The sequence below is a fragment of the Diplotaxodon limnothrissa genome, linkage group LG15, assembly GCF_057381915.1.
Source record: "Diplotaxodon limnothrissa isolate DT_005_m linkage group LG15, D_limnothrissa_male_GT1.1, whole genome shotgun sequence".
NCBI classification, from domain to species: Eukaryota; Metazoa; Chordata; class Actinopteri; order Cichliformes; family Cichlidae; genus Diplotaxodon; species Diplotaxodon limnothrissa.
This window is the reverse complement of record NC_140610.1, coordinates 42,378,358-42,390,670: the sequence shown is the minus strand read 5'-3', so window position 1 is coordinate 42,390,670 and position 12,313 is coordinate 42,378,358. Positions and strand designations below refer to the sequence as shown.

The 12,313-nt window shown below is 42.8% G+C and overlaps 1 protein-coding gene across 1 annotated transcript in view; it reads left to right on the top strand.

The window, feature by feature from the left end:
• Positions 1-2,861: 2,861 nt before the first annotated feature.
• The window catches only part of LOC146618059 (KICSTOR complex protein SZT2-like), a 60,562-nt gene continuing 51,110 nt past the window's right edge, over positions 2,862-12,313 (top strand). The window contains exons 1-2 of the mRNA XM_085373359.1: positions 2,862-2,907; positions 5,345-5,518. Coding sequence (XP_085229485.1) covers positions 2,862-2,907; positions 5,345-5,518 — 220 coding nt within the window. The remainder of the gene's footprint in view (positions 2,908-5,344; positions 5,519-12,313) is intronic.

The window sequence follows — 12,313 nt, the reverse complement described above, 5'->3', positions numbered from 1 at the left end:
TGACTGCTAATTAATGAAATGTTCTCTGATGACTCTTTGCTGCTCAGTCGTTTATCGTCTGAATCCCAGCTGACTAAATTAGGATCGGCTTCCAAACTAGCTGTGAGGTAACAGCTTCTGTTGTAGCTTCAGATTTTATTTGCACTTAAATGTCACGGGCCTTATCAACACTTGTTAATAGATAACATCCTTATAAAGCGCTTATTAACACACACTAGCTGTTAATAATATGCAAATGTGGCATCAGATATCACACAAGGGTTTATTACATGTTATAGACCCATTAAGACTCTAAATAGATTCTTATGCTTAATAGTGATGATACTTTATTATTTATTTATTGTGTTTAACAACTAACTCTGCCTTCATATTCTAAATCAACAATAATACCTTATTAAGAAGTCCTGTTAACATGTAAATTATGTCAGCAAGCATCTTATAAAGACCTTTTTCTAACTTCCAGTCAGGTCATTTTGGTTTGCATCGACCGATTTGTGGTTACATTTCTCAGGAAGTGCACGTCAGGTTACGTGGGAGGTTGCAGCGTAGGGTTAAGTAGGGTTTTGGTTGGGGTGTAATTTACGGCGTAGATTTGACGCAGCAGTAAAACTCGCGTGCTGAGTCCTGTTCTTGGAAACAAGCTGCCTGCTAACCTGCTCAGTTACAAACAAACTGAAAACCTTTTTCTTCACACAGGCTTAGACTTCACAGGTGCTGTTGCTTTGTTTTATTTCACCTCTCAGTGCAGTGAAAGCCTGCACAGCTTCTTCTTTTTTCAATATATTTTTATTGATTTTATAATTGAGCCGTATACAACAATCACCTTCAAAAGAACACAATAGAAGGTGGACGGCAAGTCAACGAGGTGGTAATACAGCATACATAAATGTTAAGACAGAGCACATTTCACTTAAGTTTATCCATCAGGCTAATGACTGGTTGCCAAATCTTATAAAACACTCTCTCTCGGTTAGACAAGGTAAACCTGATTTTCTCCAGGTGGAGTACATTTCCAAATTCTCTCAACCACATTTCGAAGGTAGGAGGTTTATCAGACTTGCAGCTTTCTTGCCGCAAGTGTGGTCATTGACACAACCTGCGTCTCTGTCTTGTCCCTTGCCCATCCTGGTTCAGACACCCCGAACAATGCTGCAAAGGGGAACATGGGACCTCCCTGCCAAAGGCTTTGGTCAGAAAATCAAACAGATGATTCCAAAAAAGTTAGTTTTTGGCATTGAAAGAAACGGTGAGGTAAAGTTCCTCGACCACTTGAACACTTAAGACAGAGGGCTGAAACGTTCTTGTATATTTTTTCCACTTTAGTGGGAGAAAAAAATACCTTAAATTGGCTCAGACTATGTCTAGCATTTACAGAACTACAATATGTATTCTTAATGCACTCTTGCCAAACATCATCAGTAACATCCACCCTGCCACTGCTCCCTAAAAGTATCAGATGAAGCACTGTATGTATCTAGTAAGGCGTGTAGGGCTCAGCTGACACGGAGCTGTCAACTGCACAGCTTTTTATGCTTTTTCATATGTGTTCAACACACTGAGTTTACCTGTAATGAAATGTAAATGAAGTTAAAGTTCAAATGTCTGTGAGAGGTCACACTCAGCAGGGCTTTAAACATACATTAGATAAAACTTATATATATATTTAAACTGCAGTTTAAACAGGTGCTTGTGTCAATACTTTAAAAACTAAACTATACCCACAAATGACTCTGTTGGTTGCCTCCGAGAGAAGCTCTTGGATTTTCTCAAATCCACACAATTCCCACTCCCGAGTGTCTTGCCTGAGTGCCTCTCCTTTGCTCGTGTCTTTGTCGGTTCTCAGTCCTCTTAAATGCTTAAATAGACGGCAGCTGGACTTCAGTAGGTTTGTGAAAAGCTTCTGCCTCTCATCCAAGAGGCTTATTCAGTTCAACTGTCAGCTATGAGGCACCTACAATGCAGCCTCCAGATCCTCTTTAAACCCCACGCTCACTCCTGGCCTGAGTTGACCTCGACAGCTCACATGAGGGTGGAAATGGGGCGATGTCTTCACACTTTGGCCCCAGTGATGCTCACCTTCTATCACACCGTGGCTCATGTGTATATTATTAACAGTAGGTGTACGAACATCCGGCCCCCGTACAAGGGGTCAGCCCCACCAGGGGATCTATACCTGTGGCTTGGTAACAGTTTTAGAACTGCAGAAGCCTCTTGGATGAGAAGCATATCCACGAACCTAAAAACATGTAGCTCCCCTCTTTTTAAGCACCCAGGAGACTGTTTTGCTCCCAGCATCAGGACTAAGCAACGATAGTTAATGGTAGCTTAGAAATGCAGTAACCAGCACAAACTCCAACACACAAACACAACAAAGCAACGAGTTTTATTGGTAATGACATAAGCAAGCTATGGTTAGACAGCTGGCTGCTGGGTTGGGCATTAAACAACATGGCAGGCTGTTTTGGTTTGGTGGATCAAATCTGACTCACAACCCTCTTTCTTTAAGCTAATGTTGGCTAATGCTAGTGTGCCTACAAACACAGAAAACTGTCTCATGAAGCCAGATACTGAGAATAAGGCTGGATGACTCCCTGGGCTGATCTGGCTATGTATAAATGAGTTTATCACCGAAACATCAGCAGACAGTGAAGTTGCAGCTAGCTGGCTAATCATGTTTTGCTTGCAAATATTACTGCAAGCAAAATCCCGCCAGTGGGTCGGCTTTACTAGTGTGGTGCCCAACAACTGCCACCCCCTCTTGGAGTTTCCTGGTGTTAAATTGGATAAAAATAAAATGTTATTGGTTTTGCATCCCTAATACTCTCTGTTCTCTGGGTCTTTTTAATGTTGACCCAGGTACCATGTTGGAGCTGGTTCAGCATCTCTTCCCACCTTCTCAGTTTAAAGGTACCTGCCCGTTTCACTCCTGCTGGTTGTGTCGACTGAAGCCTGCGCTGCTGCTGCTGCTCGTGGCCTTTTATTTATTTTCTTTGTAGTGCCCTAACACTGTGTTCGGCCTTTGTTAGGCTTCCATCAGCATATACATCGTTGTTGTTGTTGTTATTATTATTATTGTTAGCTGCATCCATCTTTTAGTTGGCTTAAGATTTGGCATGGACTTGCAGGGTGCATGAAATGCGGTGTTCCCAGGGTCTCTTCTGCTTACGGACATTAGTAAGAGTTCAACACAACCACAATGAAATGGACCTGAAATATAAGAACATACACTTTAAGTATGACACTGTGTAAAATGTAAACAGAAATGAAACGATTTGCAAATTTCATAAACCATTTTTTTCCACAACAGAACAAAAAAAACATTTTAAAATGTTGAGAAATGAAAAAGTTGTAACAGGGTCATGCTCATTAAGCTTCCCAGCTTTTATAGAACTGTTAGTCAGTCAGGACCGCTTTAGTTAAACACATGTATAGTTCCCGTAAATGTCTGAGGACGCTGGTTGCTGGATTTTTGTGGGAGGAATGTCTGATGGAGGATTCTAGATGCTCGACAGTCCTGTGTTTCTGTCGTCCCTTTCACTTAATTTCACTGCGGGCCAGTTCAGACTTTTGTATTATGAAGCTATGCTACTATATAATAGATGCAGTGTGGGGTTTAACATTATCATGTTGAAATGTGCAAGTCCTTCCCTGAAGAAGTGTCATATGTAAGGCAGCGTACGCTGCTCTAAACACGGTCTCTAACTGTGCCCTTTAATGGCGCCTGATCCCTGGGCACTGATGCACTCCCGTCGCACCAGCAGCAGGCTTTCATCTGAGCGCTGAAAACACGCCCAGTGGTCTTTCTCCTCTGCAGGCCAGAGGATCCAGTGTGCATGTTGCGCATAAAGAATTTAAAATTTGGATTTGTTTGACCTCACAGCACTTTTCCACTTGGCCTCAGTCTGTCTTTTGGATCATTTTTCTGCCTCGTGTTCACATTGAGCTTCATTATTGCATGATACGGCCCATTTTTATTCTTTTGAAAAACATTATTCTAAATTTGTTGCACAACATTTTGCAGTTTTTTTGCACACTGGTGAACTTCTGCTGTTAAATCAGAAGAAAACAAATTCAGTGTAAATATGTAAATGTTTTCTGTGTTCTGCTGTGAAGGAAATAATGGTTTATGGGATTTTACTTTTGTCTCGTCCTGGGGAGCATTTTATGATTTCGTTTTTATTTGTTGTGTCAAGCTCACCAACCAGTGTCAGTGTTGATAGACTGTGCAGAGGACGGCCATGTGCCCTGAGAATGGAGCCTGAAGTCACTCTGTGGCTGCCCATTAGACACACAGGCCTCATTTCCCAGCTTGATCGTTCGCTCACCATCATGAAGAGCCAGTTACAGGAAGCTTATATCAGTAACTGGCTAATACAGCATGCTCGGCTGCATGCACATTGCAATGAATAGTCAAATATGAGATGCAGATTCACTTTGATAAGCAGTAAAATTAGCAATTTAAATTGTTTAAAAAATAAGAGTCATCTCGCCCATGGGGACTTTCCTATTTCTCTGAGCAGGGTCCAGTATCTCCCAGTACAGAACAGAGCGGGCACAGGTGGCAGCAGACATGATATTAAATAAGGCGGAGGTGGAGGGTGGAGGTAGGGCTGCAGAGTAGCTTGCAGTTTAAAGGAGCTTAGTTGGAGATTCGCAGTGACGGCTCGGCTGGTACCTGTACTGCTGCGCGAGGGTTTCAGTTGTTGCCGTCTTAGTTTAGTAGCGTGAGCTTTGTTGTCGTCTTTGTTGACTTTGACCCTCGTGTTGACCCAACATAGGCCACTAACACGGAAACACGCTCACAGACAAAAACGGGCCAATACTTGAATAACCTGCTTGATCTAACAACACATGTGAGTTTGGTTTCTTCTTACTGCCTTGGAATAATTACTGCTACATGTGATTGCGTAAGTTTTCATTTACTAAACACCGTGGTAGAAAGAACGCAGCCGCGGATGCCCTCACTCATCCTTCCTTAAGCTTCACAGTATTTCTCAGGGAGTGTCAGCTTGTATGGGTTCAGCTCACTCCCAGTACTTTATTGAATTTATAAAGTGTACATACGTGGTGGTTATGTAGCTGTGTGTTAGCTCAGGAGCTTTCTTTGATAACTAGTATAACATCCTCAGACATGTGGTGGCAGCTATACTTCTGATGAAGCTTGTGCACAACTGTGATGCGTCAGGAAGTATGAGATGATCAATAACAAGGCCTGAAAACCTCAAAGTTGCTGGGAAATTTCAAATAAACATGAAATGAGGAGACTATGAATTGAAAACTAATGAGCGACCCAGACTTTGGTGATTTGAAGTTGGTCGTTTGAACACGTTCCCTGCTCTTTCAGGTATCGCCTGCATCGCCCTCTCCTTTGTCGATGCCCACGGTCGGCCCCTTCAAGTTCCAGCTCAGGGCGGTGCCGCCCTGCAGAAGTCCGAGAACTGCTCCGTCCCCCTGCACCCGGATCGCTTTAATGAGCTGACCGCTGTCGTCAAAGTGGAGTCCATCATTAGCGGCTCAGGTAATCAAAAAGAAATCGCAGTCATTTGTAAATGTTGTATCGATATTTTAGTCACAGCAGAACAAAGGAAACACGTGTTTATCAGAAGGAAAGAATTTGCCATTTTAATAAAAATATTAGCAGCAATGTTGATGACAGGTCGACAAGATTCGTGCAGCAGGAAACTGCTGTGAGTGGTGTTTGGTGCTCGGTGGGTCCATAAATAAGCTTTATTGAAGAGATGCTGGAAACAAGAATTCATCAACACAACAGTGCTGGTTTGGCCTCTGAGGAAGACGAACTGATTTACAATGAAAATGAAAAAATGCCTGCTTGTGTTCCTCAGAAATGAATTTTATTGCTCCTATAAAAGCTTAAATTAACCACCGAGTGAAATGCCCCGAGGAGAGAGGGAAAAGAAATGTATAAATATTCAGTTACTTTGCTCCTTTTTGAAACTTTCAGTGATGTAAAGTATCTGTTGAATGTAACCTGCAGCCGCGCATGTACGTGACGACTCACAAGCTGCAGAGTTGCAGCCTGTAAACAGCTGATGCAGCCTGTAAACAGCTGATGCAGCCTGTAAACAGCTGATGCAGCCTGTAAACAGCTGATGCAGCTGTCACTGTCATAGCTGCACTTTTATTTTTCATTTGCTGCAGTTCTAAAAATCTCCATATTGTGAAGCTGCCTTTCTGGTGAACCTGAACTGTGTCTTTGCAGAAGCTGTCCACACACAGTGACTCGAGATCACAGGCCTTTGTATTTCTGCAGTTCAATAAGCGTCTGTGTTATCTGAGCTTTGCTGATATTTTATTGAAAACCCAGCAGCCAATCAGAGCTGCAGACTGTAAACAAATTTGTATCTCAGGTGAAGCTTGATATTGACAAGGAGCCACTTTGATGTGCAGGATGTAGACTAGAGCCTCTTTCAGTCTGACATTATTAAAGGAGGTGATGAGAGGTTTGTAGCAATGCACAACTCTCTTAAAGGTGTGCTGAGTTTATGTTGATGCAGCTTGAGACAGAAGATGTGGCTCTGGGTGATCTTTCTCTTCATCTGCTCCAGAGCATATTTTAATATTAGGTATCACTGAGATCCAGATGTCCAAGCCCAAACTGAGGTAATAACCTGGTCTCCAGATGTTTTCATAGTCTGCGTAGATTAAGCACGACTTGAATTTAACATGTGAAAATCAGTGCAGCCCACTTTTACAATGCCAAACTAATGTTTCCAGCAGAGACTGGGCTCATTGGTTTTCACATTATTCTTCACCCTCTGGAGAATCGTTTCACTGCTGGATTTGTTTATGCAACAAGGTTACAGCACGTCCCAGGAGGCATGTAAACGCCACTCATTTTAAAATGGATTAATTGCAAACATAAACATCAAACTGTGCTGGGGTTAACAGTCCAGCCGTTAAATTTAGTGTCCAAATATGAAATGCCCCTAAATCGGAACAAGTAAATCTGCCGGTTAATGAATACGAGTCTATTACGGAGCCACTTACGGAAGCTAAATTTGTCAGTGTGACACTGCAGCACACGGCCATAAATCAAAACGAAATCTCATATTTGGGGCTTGTTGTTATATAAAGTGTTAGTCACACTCTGCTGCTGGGATTGGTGAAATATGGGGGAAATAATAACCAAGCTGTTTTAGGCATTAAAAATAGTCATCGTCAGTGCTGTAGGTTTAACTGTGTAGTATAACCTTCACATTACATGGTTTCTATATAGTTTCATGACATGTTCAGTGAATTCTGCTGAAATATGAAGTGTGTGTGAAGCAGTGAACAGAGGCCACAGAGTTCATATGATGTGTCCCTAACAAGCATCTGAACATAACGGGCCATCGTCCCTCTGAGCAGGTGCTTTTTATTCTTCATCACCTTCTGCAATTAGGTTGAATAGATGTGTAGAAGTGACAGAGAGGGATGTGTTAGCTAATCGTTAATGCAATGTAATTTAAACTGTGCGCTACCATGAGCTGTTTTTAACATCGATATATCACAGACAGTTTAATCATGATCCTTGTGAGAGAAATGACACCATGGTGCAGATGATTAATGGCCCTTATCTGAGTCCGACATGGTGCCACAGCTGACCTGATATTAAGACCACATCTCTAAGAAACGTGTGCTGATTACTTCTGAAAGCTTAAGTGTTGGTACTTTTATCTCTACCTGGATTATAAGGAGCAACCCTTTCTGTGTAGGAACCCCTAAGATTTAAAATGACAGAAGCCTCGTGGAAATTACTGAGAGACGAGGGGCTTGGTGTCTACGCAAAACATCTAAACAGGCTTTACAGTTTTGTCACTCCAGTAAACACCTCATGCATGAGATGCAGGTGTTACCATTTCAAACTGAAGTCTCTCCATATAAGTAGCTTGTGCATGTAAATGAAGTATTTAGATATCTGGGCCCTATTTCAGGAAGCCGGTTTAGAAAACTCAGAGTGAAAAACGATACTCAGGGTTGAGTAACCCCGAACTGTCCAACTCGGAATATTCGGTTTCAGAAAGGCTGATAACAATTAGTTCAGTCAACGTTGTCAATGGAAAATTGTATTTAGTAGTCAGTATAATCTTTTAGTGATATAAGTTTGCATATGGTAGAATACTGCATGTAGTTATTTGTATTAGGAAATGTTTAACCATGTATGCTTAGAGGCATATAATCAATTGTGTAGTGACAGGATGTGTGATTTTCAGCAGGCTTGGTTCACCCCCACATCCTGGGAGCATGGGAAAGAGCTCGTACCTTGTTTTATTGTTTTACGGTAGGATTAACGTAGCTATGTCTGTTTTAGTTTAAGTGCTTCTTTACATTTAGATGAACTGCAGGACTTCCTCACTGTGTTATCCAGGGTGAGGGGGGGGTCACCCTTCTCCTGACCAAGGATGTACCTTTTGTGCTTTATGACCCTTTGATCAGCAACACACACACACACACACACACATATACACACACACACACACACACACACACACACACACACACACACACACACACACACACACACACACTGGAACTATAAAATAAAGACCGGGGCAGTCTCTGAGCGCGAGTCCCTGAGCCCTCACTCTCGTGCGAGAGCTCAGAGCTGCCCTTGCTAAGCAACAAGTAAAACTGTCTGTGTTTCTCTTCTCTGAAGTCTTTACTGAAGAAGTGTTTTATAATATTTTCCCTAACAAACGTGGAGTTGCTTTAACCCCAAGTTAAGCGCACGCACGAGGATACATAAAGCCCTGATTAGTGGAGCACAGATTAAGCGAGTCACCATGGAGACGGAGGGAAAGAAGGCGCGGTCAATGTATCTTACAGCGCTTGAGGCCGAAATTCTGATGGCAGTATAGGGCTTTGGAGCGTGATGTCACGGGGGTGGGCGATAACATGCAAATTCCGCGGAAAAAAGTAACACAGCCTCAGCTACAAAAGAAAGGGAGCATGCATGGCAAAACATAGCCGACAGAGTCAATGCGTGAGTGTTAATATAAACATTGATCTAGGGATTTCCACCCATTTAACACGTTATTTTATTATATTTTATTTTATTTTTTATTTCATACATTTTATTTTGTGATGTGATGTGAGCGCAGGTGCAACCCAACAGGCCCCAAACGTTCCTGGCAGCAAGTAAAAATGAAATATAAAAATATAGTCCAAACAGGTAAGGTGTAATTGTATTATGAGCCATAGTGCTTGGTCTGTTTGTCCGATGTAAATCAATTGCAGTTAGAGGCTACATTAATTTCCCCTCTGTAAGCACTTATTGAAATTATCTGAGCACATTACAAGTACATATTTGCTTACTCTGTATGCTCAAATGTGACCCGTTATAGCCAACAGAAAAAAAGCGGAGGCCCGAAAAACAGGTGGGGGTCCTCCACCACCACCACTCACAGAGGCTGAGCAGTTGGCTTCCACATTTGTGATAATGTTGGCAGCATCACATATGATCTTCACAGTGCAGAGAACACAAATTAGCATCCATTACTATAATGAAATAATTTGTTAGTTTGAAATGCTACAGGGAGCTATGTACCTGTACATTAATGCTGTGGAAAGACTTCCTGTTTACATAGTCTCCTTCATTTACTGAAGGAGCAATGATTGGAATGTGAGTGCCATCTGTACAGCCAATCACGCCTGGGAACTGTGAAAATAAATGTAAAATTTAAGTAGTAGTTCAAGTATCACCACATCATGAATTAAGTTCTGTTCATCCTGATACCTGCAATTTTGTGGCATCCCTCTTTGATAAATCTTGTGGGTCTATGACCGGGGAACACCACAAATGAGTACAGGAGACGTTTCAGTGCAACTGTAACATTCCTGACTGCCCGACAGACGGTAGCCTTGGAAACGTGCTCAGCATCACCAATATTATACAGAAAGCTCCCGTTTGCAAAAAACTGAAGTGCAATACACCTTGTTCCCATTTTCTTCCATTTTTCAGTGACAAAGTTTCTACTGCAGCTTTAAAAGCGAAGCACAAGCTCACCTCTCCTCTCACTGCCCCTTACTTAGGTGACAAAGCTCAGTCGACCGTTACAGCCACTGCCTGGGAAGCATAAGCTTACATTAAAAGAACAGCAACTGGTATTTTGTCCTACCTGCAAACTGCACCTCACTGCTGCCCTGTGAAAATAACCAGTACTGTGAGTAAATACAAATTATATGATTCATTTTCTTTTCAGTTTGGATTGGTTGAGACTACTTGTTTAGGTTAAGACACTAAAATGTATCTAGTTAGCTTTGGGCACAAACACACTATTGGTTACTTAAGACAGTAAAAACAGAAAGCTCCCGTTTGCAAAAAACCGAAGTGCAATACAAATAATATGTACAGAACTGAGAGAATGTCTGCGATGTGTCACATGAGCAATATTAGGCCTGAGGATGTTATTCAAATAAATTATAGATTGTGCTGAAAAACGGTAACGTTCACACAGGAAATCATCAGGAAATGATAAAATGTCCGAACGCGCTCTAATCACTCTCTCCCGGCGGAGAGCTCTGCGGAGAATTTGGGCTTCAACATCTACTGGCTCTTCAAGGAAGGGACACGCCATGTCTGACACTTCCTACAGTCAGGTTTCCGACAAAGAGGCGGAGAAAGTCAGGGTTAGTTGAAGTAAACCTGCTAGGGGGCAGGTTAGCTTCACGGAGTGTGTCGTCATAGTGACTCACTCAGGCTTCAGCTGAACTCGCTTTGTGAAACCGAAAAACCAGAGTTTTCGTTAACTCAGGGTATACTTAGTCAGACTTTGCACTAAACCGGCTTCCTGAAATAGGGCCCTGGATAGTGACTAAAAAGGTTTTCTTTTGTTATTTTGGTATCATTATGAGACCCTGAAACTGTGTGCTGGAGGAAAACTCATAGTTTTGGATGTTTGTCCACATCATAGGTGATCACATATCAAAAAGCATGAACGATGGGACAGCTGGTGTCTGCAGTGCTTCCTTTTCATTGGCCGTAACATTTGATGTCACTTAAAGATGTTTGTTGTTATGACTTCTCTGCAGCAGAGCAGCTCATCCACTCATTGAAAGGTTGATGGTTCGATCCCTGGATGTAATAAATTTACAGTTTACTAACAATAATCCCAAAATGCTCTTTGATATCAGAGTATGAATGTGTGTGAATGTTAGACGGACAGTGCTTGAATAAATGAATGTGAATGGGTGAATGATGTATAGAGTACTTTGAGGGCTTCAATAGAGTAGAGAGTGCCGTATAAGAACCGGTCCATTCACCGTTTACATCCTACAGCTACTGAATTTTACTGAAGCCAGTTCTGCATTGGCTTCAGCTACAGTTGAAGCCAATGCAGAACTGGGGGATAAAAAGTCCGACTGCACATGATTAGAAATGAATAGGAAAACAACCTTATTGCTGGCTAACTCGATGACCTCAGTAAATACTTTCTGATTATTTTAGGATCTATTAAAAATGTTTATATTAAATATATTGGACCTGATTAACCTTTAGAAAGAAAAGTATGCTTTATGGCGGGCCTGTCCTGTGGTTGATGATCCCTCAGTGTCACAGTCAGACCTGCCCTGTGCTTTTCATGCATGGGTGACATGAGGCCAAGCCAATGAAAGGGCTCAGTCTTAGGCTTTGCAAACCAGTGGGTGATATCACAGTGGATACAGACACCTTTGATACAGGGGTTAAGCTAAAGGACACACAGCACAGGCATTAAGAGCAGCCTCATTATCAGTTGTTTTACATACTTGTAACACAACGTCCGCTGATGACAGCATTAAATGCTGCCATGAGGCTGTGGCCCTTAAAGGGAAAATAATGATATCTCAGTTTCATTTTGCCACCCATCCATCCATCCGTCCGTCCGTCCATCCATCCATCCATCCGTCCGTCCGTCCATCCATCCATCCATCCATCCATGCACCCGTCCATCCATGCACCCACCCACCCATGCACCCACCCGTCCGTCCGTCCATGCATCCATGCACCCGTCCATCCATGCACCCACCCACCCATCCATCCATCCATCCATCCATCCATGCACCCACCCATCCATCCATCCATCCATCCATCCATGCACCCATCCATCCATCCATCCGTCCGTCCGTCCGTCCATCCATCCATGCACCCGTCCATCCATGCACCCACCCACCCATCCACCCATCCATCCATGCACCCACCCATCCATCCATGCACCCGTCCATCCATGCACCCACCCACCCATCCATCCGTCCGTCCGTCCGTCCGTCCGTCCATGCACCCGTCCATCCATGCACTCACCCACCCACCCACCCACCCATGCACCCACCCATCCAT